The 19,383-nt window shown below is 39.5% G+C and overlaps 1 protein-coding gene across 2 annotated transcripts in view; it reads right to left on the reverse strand.

The window, feature by feature from the left end:
• The window catches only part of LOC129237391 (acetylcholine receptor subunit alpha-like), a 151,427-nt gene that overhangs the window by 110,661 nt on the left and 21,383 nt on the right, over positions 1 to 19,383 (reverse strand). For both annotated transcript variants that reach the window (XM_054872107.1, XM_054872106.1), the window contains exon 3: positions 17,691 to 17,806. In XM_054872107.1, the coding sequence (XP_054728082.1) occupies positions 17,691 to 17,806 (116 nt within the window). The remainder of the gene's footprint in view (positions 1 to 17,690; positions 17,807 to 19,383) is intronic.

The raw sequence follows: 19,383 nt of genomic DNA on the forward strand, positions 1-19,383 counted from the left end.
TTTTTTGAAGTGAAACTTCTTAGGCGTAGATGGAAGAGCGAGAATGGAGAGTAAAATTTCAACCTTTTGGACATTTTCGTTCCGCGAGAGAGAAAAAAGATATAACGTACAGGAAAAGGAGAGAGAGCGCTATACCATTTTCCTTGTGGTTGCTAATTTCTAGTGAGAAATAACACTGCCTACTTTTTGGCGCTTGCTTCTTGATCCAAACTTGTAGGAAATATATTTTTGGTGCCTACTTTTTGGCGCTTATTTCCGTTTCCTGCTTGTGCGTACTATAAAGTACTATCTATTCCGACGTCGGATTTATTAATATTGCCTTGCGGTAATTTGTGCCGTTGCTGAGGTCCTGGAATCGCTGCGTTTGTGCGAGTGATAAACGCTCGGATTAGTGCGCGTTGTTGCCACGGTTTGTGTCCCACGATTACCTACACCGGTTGACCCTTCTCTGTTTTTTGTAAATTTTGTAAATTTTGTATATTTGTATTCTCTGCAAATTTTGTGAATTTAGTTAGATATATATTCTTTCTCTCTCTCTATCTCTCATTCTCTCTCGGGTCTCTCCCTCTTTCTTTGTCTGCCTTGAAAGTTTCACTTCTGTTATGTGTACTACGCTACACTCACTTTTGTATTTTTTTATTTACATTTTGAATATGATATTCGGCAGGTACCCGTCGTAGTTACGAGTTCCAAGGTGCATTCGATCAGCCCAACAAATTGTTAAGCGCGCTGCATGGGAAGTTGCGTCGTTTTATGGGAACCCAATGTCGTCGATGTTTAGCTGATTAATTCTTGGAAACGAAAATTCAGTCAACATGGGAAGGACCTCTCCGAGCCGTTTGATACCAAACGAGGTTTCAGACAGGGTGACTCGCTGTCGTGTGACTTCTTTAACCTGATGTTGGAGAGCATCGTACGAGCCGCAGAACTTAATCGCTCAGGCACAATATTTTATAAGAGCGTACAATTGTTGGCGTATGCCGATGATATCGATATCATCGGCCTTAACAACCGCGCTGTTAGTTCTGCCTTCTCCAAGCTGGATAAAGAGGCAAAGCGAATGGGTTTGGTGGTGAACGAGGACAAAACGAAGTACCTCCTGTCTTCAAACAAACAGTCGGCGCACTCGCGTATCGGCACCCACGTCACTGTAGACAGTTATAAATTCGAGGTTGTAAAGGACTTCGTTTATTTAGGAACCAGCATTAACACCGATAACAATGTCAGCCTTGAAATCCAACGTAGAATCTCTCTTGCCAACAAGTGCTACTTTGGACTAAGTAGGCAGTAAAGTCCTCTCTCGACGAACAAAACTAACACTCTACAAGACTCTCATCATTCCCCGCCTGACGTATGGCGCAGAAGCTTGGACGATGAAAACATCTGATGAAGCGACGCTTGGAGTGTTCGAGAGAAAGATTCTGCGTAAGATTTTTGGACCTTTGCACGTTGGCAACGGCGAATATCGCAGACGATGGAACGATGAGCTGTATGAGCTTTACGACGACATAGACATAGCGCAGCGAATAAAGATCCAGCGGCTACGTTGGCTGGGTCATGTCGTCCGAATGGATACAAACGCTCCGGCTTTGAAAGTATTTGATGCGGTACCAGCTGGTGGTAGTAGAGGAAGAGGAAGGCCTCCTCTGCGTTGGAAAGATCAGGTGGAGAAGGACTTGGCTTCACTTGGTGTGTCCAATTGGCGCCGGCCAAAATCGCGTAAGCGGTTATCGCGCCAATTAAGAAGAAGAAGAAGAAGAAATTTCTACAATTTGGAAGCGTTTTTTGTCATTAAACGATTCATGCTGACTTGTCGGGCCTTACTAAACAGAAATGCTAACACAGTTTGCCATTCTCAGCTGTCTAACAATATATAATTGGCGAGTACATACTTTCTGGGTGTTTGTTTGAGTTCCTCCTCCTATTTGTGGTGTGCGTCTTGATGTTGTTCCACAAGTGGAGAGACCTATAGTTTCAAGCCGACTCCGAATGGCAGATATTTTTTTTATGAGGAGCTTTTTCATGGTAGAAATACACTCGGAGGTTTGCCATTGCCTGCCGAGGGGCGACCGCTATTAGAAAAAACTTTTTCTTCATTTTGATCTTTTACCGAGAATCGAACCTACGTGCTCTCTGAATTCCGTATGGTAGTCACGCACCAACCCCATTCGGCTACGGTGGCCGCCGTAGTCATGGTTATCGATATTGATAGTTTTCAAGCATCCAAAAAAACACCCCATATGACTGTTGACTTATTCACGTTAAAAATGTTCTTGCATTTTTTTAAATCCCCTTTTCCTAAATCTAAAAAACTTGACACTTATGGTTCAATACATTTGAAATATGTTGGCTTGGTGAGAATACAAAGCATTTCAAATGACGTCTTCTCACTCTGATCTAATCAGATGGTGGTACCTTTATACTGTTCTTTTTTACGGCAAAGCAGAAGTGACTATAAATTTCAAACGTTTCAAAACAATTTTTTTACGAAAACTTGCTAGTAAGTTGATATGAATTCCGGGATTTTTGGTACACAAAACGTCGAAATACTGGAAAATCCGAGTATTGTGACTGGCATCCTTCCCACTTACATACAAACATGTCAATTATATATATATAATATTTTCTTGTATGCCACCTTGTCATTTTCACTGATTAAATTCAATCTTTATTCTACTTTAAGTGCAGTAGTGTTGGTTGCTTACTTTCACGGAAGGACGAACTTCTTGTTTGATGGCTCACCTTTTTGGATGAGCACCAAAATTCATAAATTCGTACTTTCAACAACGCATTAGTTTACTTGGAAACGATAATTATAATAACTTTTTCGACTTGTCCCAGAGAAAAGTAATTAAATTTATGTGATATCTTAAGAGAAGTCGTTTCGTGCATAAGCACACACACACACAAATGTACGAACACGCCTTTAATGGTTTGCACACGCAAAAATAATATTATTGTAATTACAGATAAATAAAAAACAAAAAGTTTTCCCACCCACAAGAAAAGGTTTGCCAATTGTAAGAAAGGCCTGGGAGTTAAGTAAGCCCACTTGCGGGCTTGACCAGATTGATCTGACTCACTTGGCACATTTCTTGGCACATTTCTTGGCACATTTCTGTTGCCTTGACTGGCTGGCTGCTGTGTAACTTGGCTTTCGTTTTATTTGTTTGCTTCCTTACTTGGCGAGATGGCACAGGTCAAGGATGCCAGGCGGCTTGGTAGTAAAATCGAATATTTTCCAATTTTTTTTTATTTTGCTTCTGTTTTAAATGGCAAACGCGAAAATTAATTAAACACACTTTCACTTTGTGTTTTGACATTTTGTGCTAATGTTTACTTAATAGCAGAAAAGTGATGAAACGGCAGTGATTTGCGACTCATCCTCAAATAATGAAAGAAAAAGAGGATAACTTGAATAAACTTTTTAAATTAAAACAACTTTTACTACTATGACACTAAACTGATACGAGTTGAGTATGCCATCAATAAACTACGAGGGGTGGAGTGGCAAAGAGTTTGGAAAGAGTACTCCACCCTGCTACCAAGGAAATGAGGTATTTCGAGCATCAAGTAAACATACGAGGTGTGTTAAAAAAATAAGGTGAATTTTCAAATTTTGCGGGCTAAGTACATTCGACTTCTGATTATTATTATTTTTTTATGCTGGTACACTCGTCTCGAAGATATGCTACGATATGCAATGTAGCCTGTTTAATTTCTTTGTGAGAGGCATAAACAACACAAGTGTTTTGCGTGTTTGGCGATTTTCTGCTATCGAAAAACATGGGCCAACGAAGTTGCAACAAATTTGGTGTAAAAATGGAATTAAGAGCTCAAAAATACTTGAAATGTTACCAGTGGCATACGCTGAGAGTACTCTGAGTCAAAAAAATGTTTACAAGTGGTACAAGTCTTTCACTGAAGGTCGAGAAGATGTGGATGCCCCAGCACATCAACAACCCATGAAAATATTGAGAAAGTGAAGAAAATTGTTATGGAGAAACGTCCAATCAGAATGGAGAATTAGAGAAGTGGATGAGATTGTCGGCATTTCGGTGGGCTAATGGGCTCTCGTTCTAAAATTACTGAATTGTGACCAAAAACAACGCCGCCTGAGCATCACTCAGGAATTATTGAATGACGTCAACGATGATCCAGATTTGCTTAACAGAGTCATAATTGGTGACGAATCGGTGGTATACTAGTATGGTTATCACATCGAAACCAAATCCCAATCGTCCCAATGGAAGAGTCCAGGAGAGCCAAGGCCAAACATAGCACGCCAAGTTCGATCAAATGTAAAGACTTTGCTCACTGTTTTCTTCGATTGCCATGGCCAAGTGCCTCAGGAGCTCTTACCACAAGTTCGTACGGTAAATAAGGAGTGCCACCTTGAAGTTATGCGTGAAGCAATTCCAAAAAAAATGCCTGGAATTGAGAAAAAAATGCATCATGATAATGCAACTGCTCACTCATCGTTGCTTGTGAGAGACTATTTGGCCAAAAAACAACACCGTTATCATCGTATTCATCAGATTTGGCCCCCTGTGCCTTTTTCCGATCCCAAAAATAAGATTGAGGAACCCGTGAAAGGACGGCGTTTTGTGACGATTGAGGAGATAAAACCGAATCGCTGAGAGAACTCAAGGACATACCAAAAAGTGCATATCAGAACTACTTCGAGGATTGGAAAAAACGCTGGCACAAGTGTATTGTATCTGAGGAGGACTACTTTGAAGGAGATAAAGTAGAAATTGATGAATAAATAAATATTTGTTGAGAAGAATGAAAATTCACCTAATTGTTTGAACACACCTCGTATACTTACACATAAGTACATAGCTTCAGTGCAGAGTAACATTTCAATCACAGCAAACGCTTGGAGGTTAATCAAGGTAGTTGGCAGTAAGGCTTCATGCTGAGAGAAACCAATTTGTCAAGCAGATCTTAAATATTAAAGATTCGGGAAGTTTTAAAAGTGAAATGCTTGGTTAGAAATGTCAAGTGAAGGGAGATATTTGAATAGGAATTGTCAAGGAGCACAGTGGGTTTCTGGTTGAAATGCCGCGAATATAAAGCAACTATACGAAATTTTGAATTGAATTGAATGTATTTTAGGGCTTAAGTGTAAAAAGATATGAAAATATAGCTCGTGAGACATCGCATCATTTGGCGTCACTTCATCATTTGTTTATTTTTCATTAGGTTATTTACAAATACATGTTTTCGTTGGGCTGACCATCAGTTTCGATCGTGTTAGCTGCGGTCGGGTTGTGTGGCACTTTATTGGCGGTCATAAACCAAATCGAAGTACTCACTCCACGGTGCTGGCAGTGGGCGAATGCTATGATACAATAATGAATGAGTTGCAGCAGCAAGCACAAGGTTTTGATCAAAATCTACCTGATCGTTTCATCAGCGGGGCTGGACTTTCAGTTTTACTGGACAAACTATCGCATGTGATGGACACGCGTCACGTCTGATTTTTGTGGCAGAGAATGCGCTCAGCGTGTGCGATCGTGAGAATGAGATCGCTTTCAGGAGCGGCACTCCGAGCTCGCTAATTTCATACACCAATTACGGTCTGAACTGCCAGCCAGTGCCAGCGCCTTTGACTATTCCACCCAGCTATCGGCAAACAGTCCTGGTGGCAACGCAGGCTCTGGCTTTTTATTCTTTTACAGGCGTTGCCAGGCCGAGCCAGTTTATATCCATTACCTCTCGCCGCCGGATCACCATCAAGTACTACTTTGCGGATAGGGAAGGCGATTTGCTGCCGTTGTTGTGTCTCAGTCTTTTCAAAAACTGTGAGAAACACACAAACTGGATACTGAACTTGAAATTAACAATGTGATGCAAATGTTTCCTACGCTCAAACGATAAAATAATAAATAAATAATTGGCGCGTACACTTCTTTTAGGTATTTTGGTCGAGCTCCTTCTCTTATATGTGGTGTGCGTCTTGATGTTGTTTCAGAAATGGAGGGGCCTACAGTTTCAAACCGATTCCGAACGGCAAATTGTTTTTATGAGGAACTTTTCATGGCAGAAATACACTCGGAGGTTTACCATAGCTGTCGAGCGACGAGCGCTATTAGACAAACCTTTTCATTCACTTTGGGGTTTCATGGATGGAGATTAGAGCCTAAGCAGTCCCGATTGTTAGTCACGCACCAACCATTCGGCTGCGGGCGCCGCTCATACAATATATAAATGAAAGATCATCAGCCATGTAGTTTCCTTCTAAGTTTCTATAACGTGAGACGCAAGTGGAATCTGTTCTATCCAATCATAAACTGGAGATATCGGCACCAGTCAAGCTTAGAATTAAATGTGAAGCAACCCAAACTATTGATTTTGTCCAGCTATCACTAAAGAAGAAGAAGGGGAAGGAACTTGATCCCAAACTAGTGGTATCACGATCGGTCCCCAGCTCAAATGCATCCTTTCCATCCACAGGGAAAGTTACAACCACTGTAGCCTAATCTATCCTATCATACCTTGGTCGAGCTCTTCTGGATAGAAGCACATGCCGGGATTGAGGAGAATGAGCACTTACGCCAAATAAGCAGCAATTGTTGATATCGAGATAGAGTTTGCAGACCTTTCAATGAGCTACGCAATGTGTTAAATACGCTCAGAATTTGCAGCGGCTTGGCAATTAGAGTACCAGCAAGAAACCAATGGCTCGTCAACAAAAGATTTCTTCCGATCCCCAGATAAAGCCAAAATATACCAAGATTCATGTGGCGTAACTCAATTGCCTAGGGAACACGAGTTTCACAAAGAATGCCTGCATCATTTCAAAAATTTTGATAATGATAACTGTTCAAGCGATAATCTGACTAGCCAACATGCCTCTCATTTACTACAATACGATGAGCATCAAGTTCCAGCATTTGATTTACGCTCCATTGGCGAACACCAGCAGTTGATGAAAGTTGAAATTAAAAAAGTTTTAATAACATGTAAATGGAAACCAAAAATAGTTCATAGCGTTTTCTTATTCTTTTTTTATTTTACAGTAGTTGTGTTTGCTGTTTGGCAAAGGGCAAAAATTCATTCGATAGAACTCTTTTTTCTCTACAAAATTGTTAATTGAATTTTTGAGTTATTATTTTTTCTTAGTTTTGAGGCTAGAAATGGCAAAAATCAACATTTTCGACACCTGCTCTTCTTTGCTTTTCATCGATATCAAAAAAGCAGCCGAAGCAGCTCGGGAGATTTGCGACGTGTATGGAGAGCCCCAACAACCTTATCCTTCCAATCCCGCGCAAATAGTCAGCGCATTACTTGCATTTTGGCAGCTAAAATAAGCAAAAAAAAAAAAAAATTTAGCGAAGTCCTCAACAATTTGTGCGATCCTTCTGGCAGAAAAATGTGAAACGCAGATGCCGCTCTAAACAGTAAGAATGCCTAAGAATACCTAAGCAACGTTAGGTGGGCATTCCCACTACTTAGGACTTGTAGCGGCAGGCTAATCACCCACCCTATGCAAAATCAAATAGATTAATGAAACCAACACAAGACTGAGTCTTGTCGAGGCCCTATGCTCCCGAGTGGAATGAACAAGGAAAAAAACAAAAATGGAGAAGGTGTCATAAGCGAGTCTACAGTACGGAAATGGCTTGCAAAGTTCAAAAAGGGCGACTTTGACGTTGATAATCCGTCCCGCAGCAGTAGACCTTCTAAATTCGATAAAGAACATCTCGAATCACTTTTGAAGGAGAACGATCGCCAAACCAGTCGTGAATTTGTGAAAAAAATGAACTGCGATCATAAAACGATTCTCAATAACCTTCATTCAGTGGGATTTACCGAAAAATTGGGAGCCTGGGTACCTCACGAGCCGATGACAAAAACAAAGAAGGTCACCTTCAAATTGTTAGTCAGCATCTCGTCCGCCATCGAGTAACACGAGGACCTAAACAGCACTTTTTGTACCGAATCGCCACAGGAGATGAGAAATGGTGCTTGTACATAAACCTGAAGCAAAGAGTGGGTGGCTCCAGAAGATATGCCAAGCCCAGAGTCAGGCCGGATCTTCATCCAAAGAAGACATGTGTCATGGCATGTGTTTGGTGGGAACCGGAGGGCATGGGTCATGGTGGGAAATACTCGAAAATAATGCCACGGTCAACAAGGAGCTCTACATTGCCCAGCTACACCGCGTGAATGAGACTATTCGACTGAAAATATCTGATCGATATGGTCAAACCATACTCCTTTAAGACAACGCCAGGCCTGATGTCAAATTTGCACCCCAGAGCTCGATTTGGAGATCCTTCAACATCCGACTACCATCTTTTTCGTTCCCTGTGGAACCATATGAAGGACGTTATCTTCTATAACCAAGAGGTCTTTAAAACTGGCTCAAATACTTTTTTGACACCAGACCAGACGAGTTTTGGCGAAACGGCATCAACAAATTGGTCAAAAAGTGGCAAGAGATTGTAAACAGCAAGGGCTAATAAATAATTGATTAACTTAGTGATATGAGTATTGAAAGTCTTCGGTAAAAACGCCACGAACTTATTCCTCAACCTAATAATTATTGTCAATATCCGGCCTATGTCCCTTCACCAACTCTATTATTTCAATCCAGTTTAATCTAAAACAATTAAAGTTAAATTCTTTCACTTACTAAGAATTACCAAGAAAATTATGTAAAACACGTAAACTAAAAGAACTACATAGCTACAAGGAACATACCTAAAAAACATATTCTCGTAGTTGCCTTACAAACTCAACAATCGCTGAAACCTGGAAGACGACAGTGATCCGAAATTGTGGAGGGCTTCGGGTACATTCTTTTCCAACTACCCTATGACTTTGAACCTTCTGGGTAATGGAGACATTTTTATAAATAAGCCCATTTTCTATATTAGCAAAATTTTACTCTTTCTTAATTGGAGCTCTTGTTTAAAGTTTCCTTGATGAACAGGATTTGGCCCTGATGACAAATACCCTTTACCCTTGTAGAAGATGGCCTTTATCTTACAACTTTGAACTTTCTGGTTAATGGGTAAATAGTTGACAAATTTTCCAGTTGCACAATTTAAATTTTTGAAACTTAATTCATCATCAGTGACTTTAAAATAACATATCTTCAGAATTCGGAGTAAGATTTCAAAATTTCGTGTGTTTGCTCAGTTTTCCGGGAACTCATTCCACCGTGCAGTGGATACCTCAACTTCAGTTAGCTCATAAGCCACCTAATGTATATTTAGTCTAGGTTACTTGAAGACACTAACTCGCAGGAGCATAAATAATCCCCTGTACATACATATTTATATACCTACGTATCATGCGTATCCCTGTTCCAAAGGCTACCTTGGCTTGTTTATACTGTTATTTGCCTCCTTGCCACATTAGTTGTGGTCTAACCCAGTTCACTCCACATTGTTGAGTGATGCTTTATGCCAGTCAACGTACACACATACACGCAGGGCTTCGTTATATTAGAAATGTCTGCGTTTCGGGCGGTGTGCATAAAAACAAAGAACCTCATACATAAATATTACTCATTTATGTTTCTATGCTAAGCTGCAGCTGCCTAAACTTGGTGAAACTTTTCAATCCTTCATTCCCTTTCCCTTTCATCAACCATTAATTGATTGCTTTCATTTGCTACTTTCACAAAGTTGTCCTGTTGTGGTTATGCCGCGCACGGTAATTTAAAGTGTTGCGCAACTGTCATATTATTTTAGCTACTCAAATATGATTCTCTAAGAATGAGATAAGTAGATATGTAAATTATGACAACGTTCTTTTGTGTTTTTTCTTCTTCTCAGCAAGAAATATTTTTGTTTTGTGATGTCAGAAGTTTTGTGAAGTTTTACTTATTTTATAAGCCACTTATTAACGTCTGTCTGTTTAAGTTTAAAGGAAATATAAATTATTCCATAAATATGTTAAGAATTACAGAAGTTTGTGTTAAACAAACGAAATGGCTTCACATTTTTACCGATAGTCAAGCTGCGATCAAGGCCATGTCATCGCCTTATTGCAGCTCTCTTCTGGTAAACACCTGTAAGGAGGAACTCAAATGTCTCGAATGTGCAGGAATCATTTCCCTTATTCTGGGTTCCATGGCACACGATTATAGTGGGAAATGAAATTGCCGTTGAGCTTGCCAAGACGGATTTTCGCTTCACTAAATCTTTTCAAAGGTAGTGGTCCACATTATGGTATCAAAACGGCTCGTAAGTGCTACTTGTAGTGTACCTGGGGTACTCTTGCCATCTAACCTACCTACCTAAACTTAAATTTGATTTATCTTTCTCATTGTCCTTGTAGAAGGTGGTCTTCCATCCTCTCTGCGTAAAGCAAAGATGAGTTCGCTTTTATAGTTTCCGCCCAATAATAGAAGTACAGTAAAATAATAAAAAAAATGGTTTTATTCTTTTTCAAAATATTCTTTTTGGAAGTCAAGACACTTCTGCATTCCCTTGTACTAGGTTGTAAACCACTTATGACCGCGCATTTTGTTTTCGATGTTCATTAGGTACCAGATCACTACGGCAAAGTAGATGACATTATTGCTATATTTTGAGTGCTTAAAAACTCTGTTATGTGAGCCGATACATGAGAGCTCGCTTTGCTTTGTGAAGCATGACTGGCCTTCGGCCGAAAACTTCTGGCCAAAAGATGGTTGTGTACTACTCAGAATTGACTATTTTAACTTTCTTCTAGATTTTCCGAAAAACAGGGCACCATTTGCTTTTGAGCTTTACCACTTGCTTCGATGTCATAGATGTGCTTTGAAAAAGCGGGGCTAAATTTTTTCAACATTTCTTTACACCTACCGACACGAGTCTTTATTTTTGGATAGTTGCCTAATTATGCGGTCTGCGGAGAGAACAAATCTTCAAGTACTACTGAATGTATACTAATCTTACTAATGCCCAAGGATGCCTCCATTTTGCGATATGTCACGTGGCGAGCTTAATTTATCAATTGGCGCAAAGCATCGATTCTTGCTGACACAACAACTGTTTTTGGACGACCTTTACGAAATGTGTCTTATAAGGATTGACGGTCACTTTGGAACTCGTGTTATCAGCGTTCAACAGTGGCTAAATGTGATGTTTAGCGCTTAAAGTTGAAGTAAGTTGATCCATGCACTCCTGTGTCAATAATACCGGCTTTTTGCGTTAAATGAATTGTTCAACTTCTCAAGGGAAGCTCGTAAGTGAAAACGCTATATGTAAGTTTATATTAAAAAATATTAAAATTTTCGTTCGTTTGCTCGAAAAATACTCAGAGAGATACTTTGGAGCAATCAAAAATCACAGCGAATGGCGCATAAGGTGGAATGACGAGTTGGATCACCTTATAAATGGCGAAAATGCTTTTCACTAAAGTAATCCGGTTAAGCTGGCTAATTTTTTAATTTCATTTCATTGATATTTTACGGGAAAAGTTTCCGGACCGTGTTATCTCTCGAAGAGGTGATCACAATTGGCCACCGAGATCTTGTGATTTAACACCTTGCGACTTTTTTCTTTAGGGCCACGTGAAAAAGAAGGTCTACACCAATAGCCCAGGGGTGACTCAAGACCTCAAAGATGGAATTCGTGAGGCTATTGCAATTCGGTTATGGAAAATTTCATGAAAAGGATATTGTCCTGTAAGTGTGGTCGTGGTCGTCATTTGCCTGATATTATTTTCCACTATTAACCGAATAAACAATTAAATAAACATCCGTTCATTTATACTAAAAAATTTAATTTTTCTTTGAATATCAAAATAACGCCTTTTAGTGGAAAGCCCTTTACTTCTAATATTGCTTTATTAGTTGGAAATTGACTGAATAAATTTATGTTATTTATATCGCCAAAAATAAATTTTTAAAAACATTAGTTTTTTCATCGAATTAACTTTACCCCCTCTTGAAAGGTTAATGTGCCAATTTAGACGAAAATGTCTTCATAAAAGAATGAATGAATGAATTTCTAAAACGTTGCGAAATAACTACATATCGTGATAACCTCATTTGTAGCAAGCTTCGAGGCGTAGAGCAGCAGCTCAAAACAAATATAGAACTATGTGACTATGAGAAGGCATGAAAAAACGGTACATGTGAGCGTGCCCATACCGAAGCAGTGCATGCTGGAGCATATATGCACACTATAGTAAAGACACACACATACACACACACGCAAATGCGCATAAAAGCATTCATAAAGGCCACAAAAAAGCCACTGCAGTCGTTAGAACAACAAAGAGAGCAGCCGACAGTTTAACTACTGCTGCGTATGTGTTAGTGCTTGTTGACTCTTGTCACGCCCAAGGCTTTTTTCAGCAGTTTTTATATTCACCTTTTTAATAGCACACTGCGTCGCTGCGTAGCAAGGAGACACGTAAACGAGAGAGCGTGTAGAAAATATGACAAAAACTCACAAAGCAACACAAAAAAAGAAAAACTAAAAGCGACGAGCAGCAAAATAGAAACAAAGAACAAAAGTTAAAAGACGTCGCAAAAGGTAAGCTTAGTTGAGTTGTTAACTGAAATTTTGATGTATATGAAAAGTGCATAGTTTACTTGAGAATTTCTCTGTTTTTGTTTCGTTGTCTCCAGCAAGTATTCCACGCCACCCCACCTTTGTTGCTGCTGTAAAGCCTTACTTTGTTTTTGGCTATGTAAGGACTGTTGTTTTATAATCTTTTGGGAAATATGTGTGTGTGTGTGCGTGTGCGCCAATACATTAGTGCTTTTCTTGTTAGCTTAGGTTTTTCTGCTTACTTACACTGCCTCAACTTTTTTTGGATGATTGCAAGTCAGCACGTGACATTTTGCTGTAGCCACTGTAGCCGTTTTGGGCACACAATAGGGTGACTACTTAATAAAAGGTCGGTTGTTGTTTGTTGCATTACAGCCTTAGTTTATTGCTTCTTTGGCAGTCCACGCGATTCCCTTGAGTGTAATTGTGATGAAGACAAAATGTCTTAATATTTACCACACACATTCACACACGCACACATAGATGCGTTAGGGGCCAAAACACATGTCGTGCATACGCCGCCTAGGCAGCGTTGTTGTGAGACAAATGGCAATTTGCATTGTCACATTGATGTTGTCAACTCAATAAGGTACAAATGTGTTTACGAGCCTTAGGCTATTCACATCTTGATTTGTTTATGGAGAGGAAAGATGTTGAATGTTCATATACATAATTGGTAAGGAATAAGTAGACAAGTAGAAAAGTGCCAGTTGTACAAAAATTAGTTAGCAAAATTTGTTGGTTCATAACATCGTGCGACAGTAAACTCCGCTATTGGTATTATCTCAGGAAAACTTCGTGGTCAAAGTTAAAAAAATAATACCTGATCAGTATTTTAAATGGTGTAGTAATTCTTGTATGTTTGAAATTGAAAATTGATGAGGTGGAGCCATGGAGCACCAGGATATTTGGTGGCTCCTAATACACTCAGGCCAAAAAGCCCATTGTATTTAAAGTTCGGGAAAGAGCGTAGATAGTAAAGGAGGGAAGAATAAAAGTATCAGTGAAAGAGATAGATAGGAAAGAATAGAGACAGAGATAGAGATAGTTGGTCCTGTGAGATTTTTCCGGATTCTTTGGCAAATCTGTAGATATCCTCCACTTTTAGAGAATGCAGATATCCTCCAGTTCTCATAACATCGGAACCCAATACTCGTAGCCTTGCTCTAGCAAAGGCAGGACACCACAGAGAAAGTGCTCAGTGCTATCCGCCTGCTCCAAGCACGACAGGCACACTGGACCCTCAATGATTCCAATGGTGGTCATATGCTGACCCCATGGGCTGTGTCCTGTAATAATACCGACCATCAACCGAACGTCTTTCTTTCCAAGTTTTTGTAGAAAGTTTGACAGTTTTCTGTTCGGATTTGTCACAAAATACTTTGCAGTTCTGCAGCGTTCTAGACTGGACCATCGCTCTTTATGTAGATTGCCTACATAATCGCTGATCCAATTCATGGTTCCTGCGGAACTGTTTCCGATTAATGGCTCTCACCCTTGTGAGGGGGACCGCTGATCCATGGTTGGCCAATTCATCGGAAATTTCGTTTCCTTAAACACCGGAGTGTCCCGGAACCCATTTAAGTACAATCCTGTTTTGTCCTACGACAGAATTGAGCTTCTTCTCACATTCTTGAACAATCTTTTAGGTTTGCTTCGCGTTCTCCAGGGCCTTTAGTGCAGCCTGACTGTCACTGAAAACTCTAATCCCGCTCCATCTACTCTCGATTATCCATTCGGCTACTTTCAGGATGGCAAAAACTTCCTTTTGGAAAACAGTTGCCATTTCCATCATAGCATACATATATATATATATATATATTATATACAATATATATATTTAATTGGCGCGTACACCCGTTTTGGGTGTTTGGTCGAGCTCCTCCTCCTATTTGTGGTGTGCGCCTTGATGTTGTTACACTTTCAAGCCGACTCCGAACGGCAGATATTTTTGTGAGGAACTTTTTCATGGCAGAAATACACTCGGAGCCACCATAGCATAGTGATACTTATTACTGTGGTTTAAGTACCATCCATCTCTAGACCCTATTTCATTCTTGAACCCATCGGTAAAGAAAATATCTGTCAAACCTTGCTCCATTGCTCACGAAGTGGAAATCTGACATCAAATTTTCTTCCAAATGAAACTGATACCCGTCTTTAGGGGCCAGTGGATATTGCTCAGATAGCATCTTAAAGATTTGTAGCTTTGGTATACAGCAAACTCTTCTCATAATTTTGTTATTAATTTTAACATAAAAAAATGGAGATATCATTTTAAATGTGGAAATAATTTTTCATTTTATAATTTTGTTAGTAGTTCTGAATGCATTTATGATAAGCCCAGCGGAAAGTCACTTCAGAGAGGCGTTTGCTTATTTATTTTTCCTTTTATAAGTATCGAATTTCTATAAATCACTGAGATATCAGAAATTTGTTTAAGGGGTGGAAAGTTAATGGGTAATTTGAACAATATGGCTGGCACTTAGTAGGAAGGGAGTTCCCGCCAAGATAATCCGCCTCATCGAAGACCTGGCATCTGAAGAACGAGGAGAAGGCCATCTCAGCGCCTTCGTTTCAGCTGACCTGACCTCGTCGGGAAAAGATTTGGACATCTGAGCTCTCAGGTTTTTGCTACACCTACGGATATTGCGGGTTTAAATATCACACACCTGGTGAATTTCGTCTGCAGCCGAAGCCATTAATAAGAATGTCATTAGCCACTGTTGGTCGTCATGCTCTAATCCAAAGCAGCTTCTTCCTTTTTCCACCTGTCGCGTTATTTCGCTTCTCCTAAATATCTTTCCATTGATTTCTTAGAAGTCAACATGGGTGAAAACTTGACTGATTTATTCAATGTTTCATCATATTTCATATAAAAAATTTCATTCATATCAGATATATATATATATATATATATATATTTATTCCTTTTACTCCATAATGAAGCATAGGGCTACAACAAAACTTTTAAATCTGTCCCTGTCCAATGACATTCTTTTAATTTCATTCCAGTTCATTTCACTTAATGTTATCTCCTTCTCTAGCTGTCTTCTCCAAGTATGCGCTGGGCGTCCCCTTCTGCGTGATCCCTGTGGGTTCCATTCAATGGCTTGCCTCGTGATATCTTGTGCGGGTTTTCTGAGCGTATGGCCGATCCAGTTCCACTTTCTTTTCAGAATTGTTTTGATGAGCGTATGGTTCGTCAGCTCCCACAGTCTGTCGTTGGGTATAGTTTCTGGCCACCTTATCTTTAGTATACGCCTAAGGCAGCGATTTGTAAAAGATTGCATGCGTTGTATTAGCCGTGGCGCAGCATTCCATGTTTCGCATCCGTATAGTAAAACGGATATGACGTTGGAATTAAATATTTTTAGTTTGGTGCCACGCGACAAGAATGAGGAGCTTCAGATGTTTTTCAATTGACCGAATGCTTGCAGCGACTTATTTATTTTGTTTTCGATGTCTTCCGCACAGCCGCCAGAGGTTGAGATAATGCATCCTAGGTAGCAGAAACTTTGAACTTCCTCTAAAGGTGTTGAGTTTAGTAGGAATGGGCGCGTATTGTTTGCATTTATGCGCATGGCCTTGGTTTTAGAGACATTGATGTTGAGTCCCACTTTCGATGCCAGTGTCGATATCGATTTGAGTTTTCGTGCCATGTCGTCGTAGTTGTGCGCAAGGATGCAAATATCGTCGGCGTAATCGAGGTCGTTTAAGGATCCACGAAGACCCCATGTGATGCCTCTCTGATTAGCAAGAGCCTGGCCTAAAATGGCGTCAAGGACAATGTTAAAGAGAGTTGGAGAGAGCGGGCAGCCTTGTTTTACTCCAGCTTTAACAATTATTGGCTCGCTTAGCTGTCCTTCATGTAGGATTCGGCAGCGTGCGTCCGTATATAAGTTTATAATGAGATTAATCATTCTTTCGGGAATGCCTTTACATCGGAGCGCGGCCCAACTAGCGTCGTGACGAAGAGTATCGAATGCCTTAGCAAAGTCGATAAATATTAAATAAAGCGGTGACCGATATTCCACGCTTTGCTCCACTATTACCCGAAGGCTGTTTACGTGGTCAACACATGATCGGCGTGGCCTGAAGCCCGCTTGTTCTTCACGAAATATTGATGTCGAGTAAGCTTCGTGGATTCGTTTATTTATAATATGGGCAATGATTTTATTAACGCTGCATATAAGTGTAATTCCTCTCCAATTAGTACATTGCGAGAGATCGCCTTTTTTTGGAATTTTTATTATAACTCCTTGCTTAAGCTCGCCTGGAAGGTGCCCGTCTGACCAGAAGCGTTCGATGATAGGTTGAACGAGCTTAGCGCTAGTAATTGGGTCTGCCTTTAATAGTTCTGGTGCGACGTTATCAATGCCAGTCGCCTTATTGGCTTTTAGTGTTGTTATTGCATCTGCAATTTCTTTCATGGAGGGGCATTGCGTCCGAACGCTATCGTTATCAGCGTGTCTAGCGCAATTGCATTGTAAATTGCTGCTTCCATCAGTGTTGGAGAGTAGATTTTTATAAAAGTTTTCCCAGACTTTGAGTTGGTCGTTACTTGAGCTGGCAAGCGAACCATTCTCGTCTCGGATTGGCTTACTAGTGGTAGACGGGCGGTTCGCTAGCTGCTTCACTGTTTTATACAAGTCCCTGCTGCGGTGTGTCTCGCTTGCGGCCTGTGCTTCTTTAGCAATGTTTTCGATTCGTCTTATTTTGTCGCAACGCGCGCTTCTTTTAACCATGCGATTTAGTAAGTTGTGTTTTCTCTGCGAATCAAGCTTCGCGCTTCGAGTTCTAGCGGTATTGATTGCGGCTTTGGCAGCTTTCCGTTGTTGAATAAGATTCCAGATATCGCTAATAAATTTTTTAAACATTTTTATTTAATCCATTCAAGCTTAAACTCTTCTATCATCTGAGATTATTTTCAAAAACTAGTTTTATTTATAACGTATTAGATTTTTTAAATATTTTCTAATCAATCCAGCTTAGTTAACTTTTAATATTTTGGCGAATAATATTTTGGTGGAAGTCTTAAAATATAATACACTTTTAATTTCGGTCGTAAAATTGACGGTTTTTTCGCTGGGACGCCCTAATGTACATTATTACATGTGCATTTTTAAATTTACTGAAAATGTTGAATTATTAATAACAAATATTTTTAGGCTCACTTACCGCACTGCAGGAACTTCTAAAATATCCCATTCGACTGATGTGTAAAATTCTGATAAATCAACACCAACTTCAACAACATTAGTGCCATTCAGCTCGTCGATATGCCGCAGATCCACCTGTAAAATGTATAAAAAAAGTAAATTAATTATAACATCCAAATTTTTATGGTGCAAGATATATGAAAATACAAAATTATATTTAGTGTAGCAGAACCATTTTTCATTGGCGGTTTTAGTGTGCTTTGATAAAAGTTTTTCATGGCAACTTTGTGCGTGGTAGAGCCAATTGTGTGTTTCAGCATTTGAAAGTGAATATAAGATTAGAACGTTTGAAATATAAAAAAAACACAGGAGGAGGTCAAACAAATTTGTGATGTTCGACTGCAATAGCAAAGCGATGGTTCCAGTGAACTGTTCTGACAATATGAGGGATTTGGTCGAAAATGTCAATACAAATATGGAAGTGGTGAAATCGGATAGGCATATGAACACTTATTCCATAGCTATTTGAAGCTATTTATCTGAGACTGGTCTCAAAAAGAAGCTTGTTGATATATTTAGGTTAAACCAGAACAGCCAGCTACGTATCCTATGAGTTCCAGGGCAGATAGGAGTTATTGAGCACAAAAGCGCAGATAAGTTAGCCAGGAGAGCGGAGGCCTACCCATTTATAGGGCCAGAGTTATTTTGTGAGTTAAGAAGCGTAGCTTATTCTCTCTTATTCAAGAAGTAGTGGAAAGATAAAGAAGATCATAGAATTGTAGATGAATTATCATCGTACCTTTCTGGGAGTATACTCTAATGGAGCTTTCAGGTTCGGTAGAGAGGAAGACAAACTTACGTGCACGTGTTGACATCGTACCCAAAACACCTGGGTAAATAAATAAGTGCTTAAGCAGAGGAAGAATAAAAAAAAAGATTTGTTGAAGTTGGGCTCTGAGGAATACTTCGAATCCATGAAGAGCGTGCAATAGCTATTTAAGGTTGTACTGCTAAATCCTCTCATAATGATAATTTATGACAAAAGTATTGGCACAAACATATCTTTCGGACCAATTCGACACCTGCAATATTTGATAAAAAAAAAAAAAATACTCGGAACTTTTTGCTTGGGCATTAAAGCAAGATACTGAATAAATATAACATATATTTTTTGATCAATGCTACTTAAGGGTATGTAGCCACTTTAAATGGGTCATCTAGTACGAATCCGGTACGAGTATTTTTTAAAAAAATTGTTCTATGGAGTAATTCGATCCATTGGAATTGGAAAACCGATAAAATTAATACAACCAAAAGAGCAATTGACTGATAGTAATGGAATGGTAAGCGCAAAGAAGAAATCTTTGGATACACAAGGTAATGGTTCTGTCAATTTTACGTACGGATGCCTGGTTTGACTTGAAGGTCTACGCCAACAGCCCAGGGTCGATTCAAGACCTCAAAGATGGAATTCGTGAGGCTATCGAGGACATAGGGCAGCCACTTTGCAATTCGGTTATGGAAAATTTCATAAAAAGCATATCGTCTCGTAAGCGTAGTCGTGGTGGTCATTTACCTGATGTTATTTTCCACTATTAACGGCATACCTTCCTCTTTATAATGAAATAATCATCCGATTATTTATATTAAAAAATAACATTTTTCTTTGAATATCAAAATAACACCTCTGTTTGGAAAATCCTATATCATTA

This window comes from Anastrepha obliqua, chromosome 2 (genome assembly GCF_027943255.1).
Source record: "Anastrepha obliqua isolate idAnaObli1 chromosome 2, idAnaObli1_1.0, whole genome shotgun sequence".
In the NCBI taxonomy this organism is placed as follows: Eukaryota; Metazoa; Arthropoda; class Insecta; order Diptera; family Tephritidae; genus Anastrepha; species Anastrepha obliqua.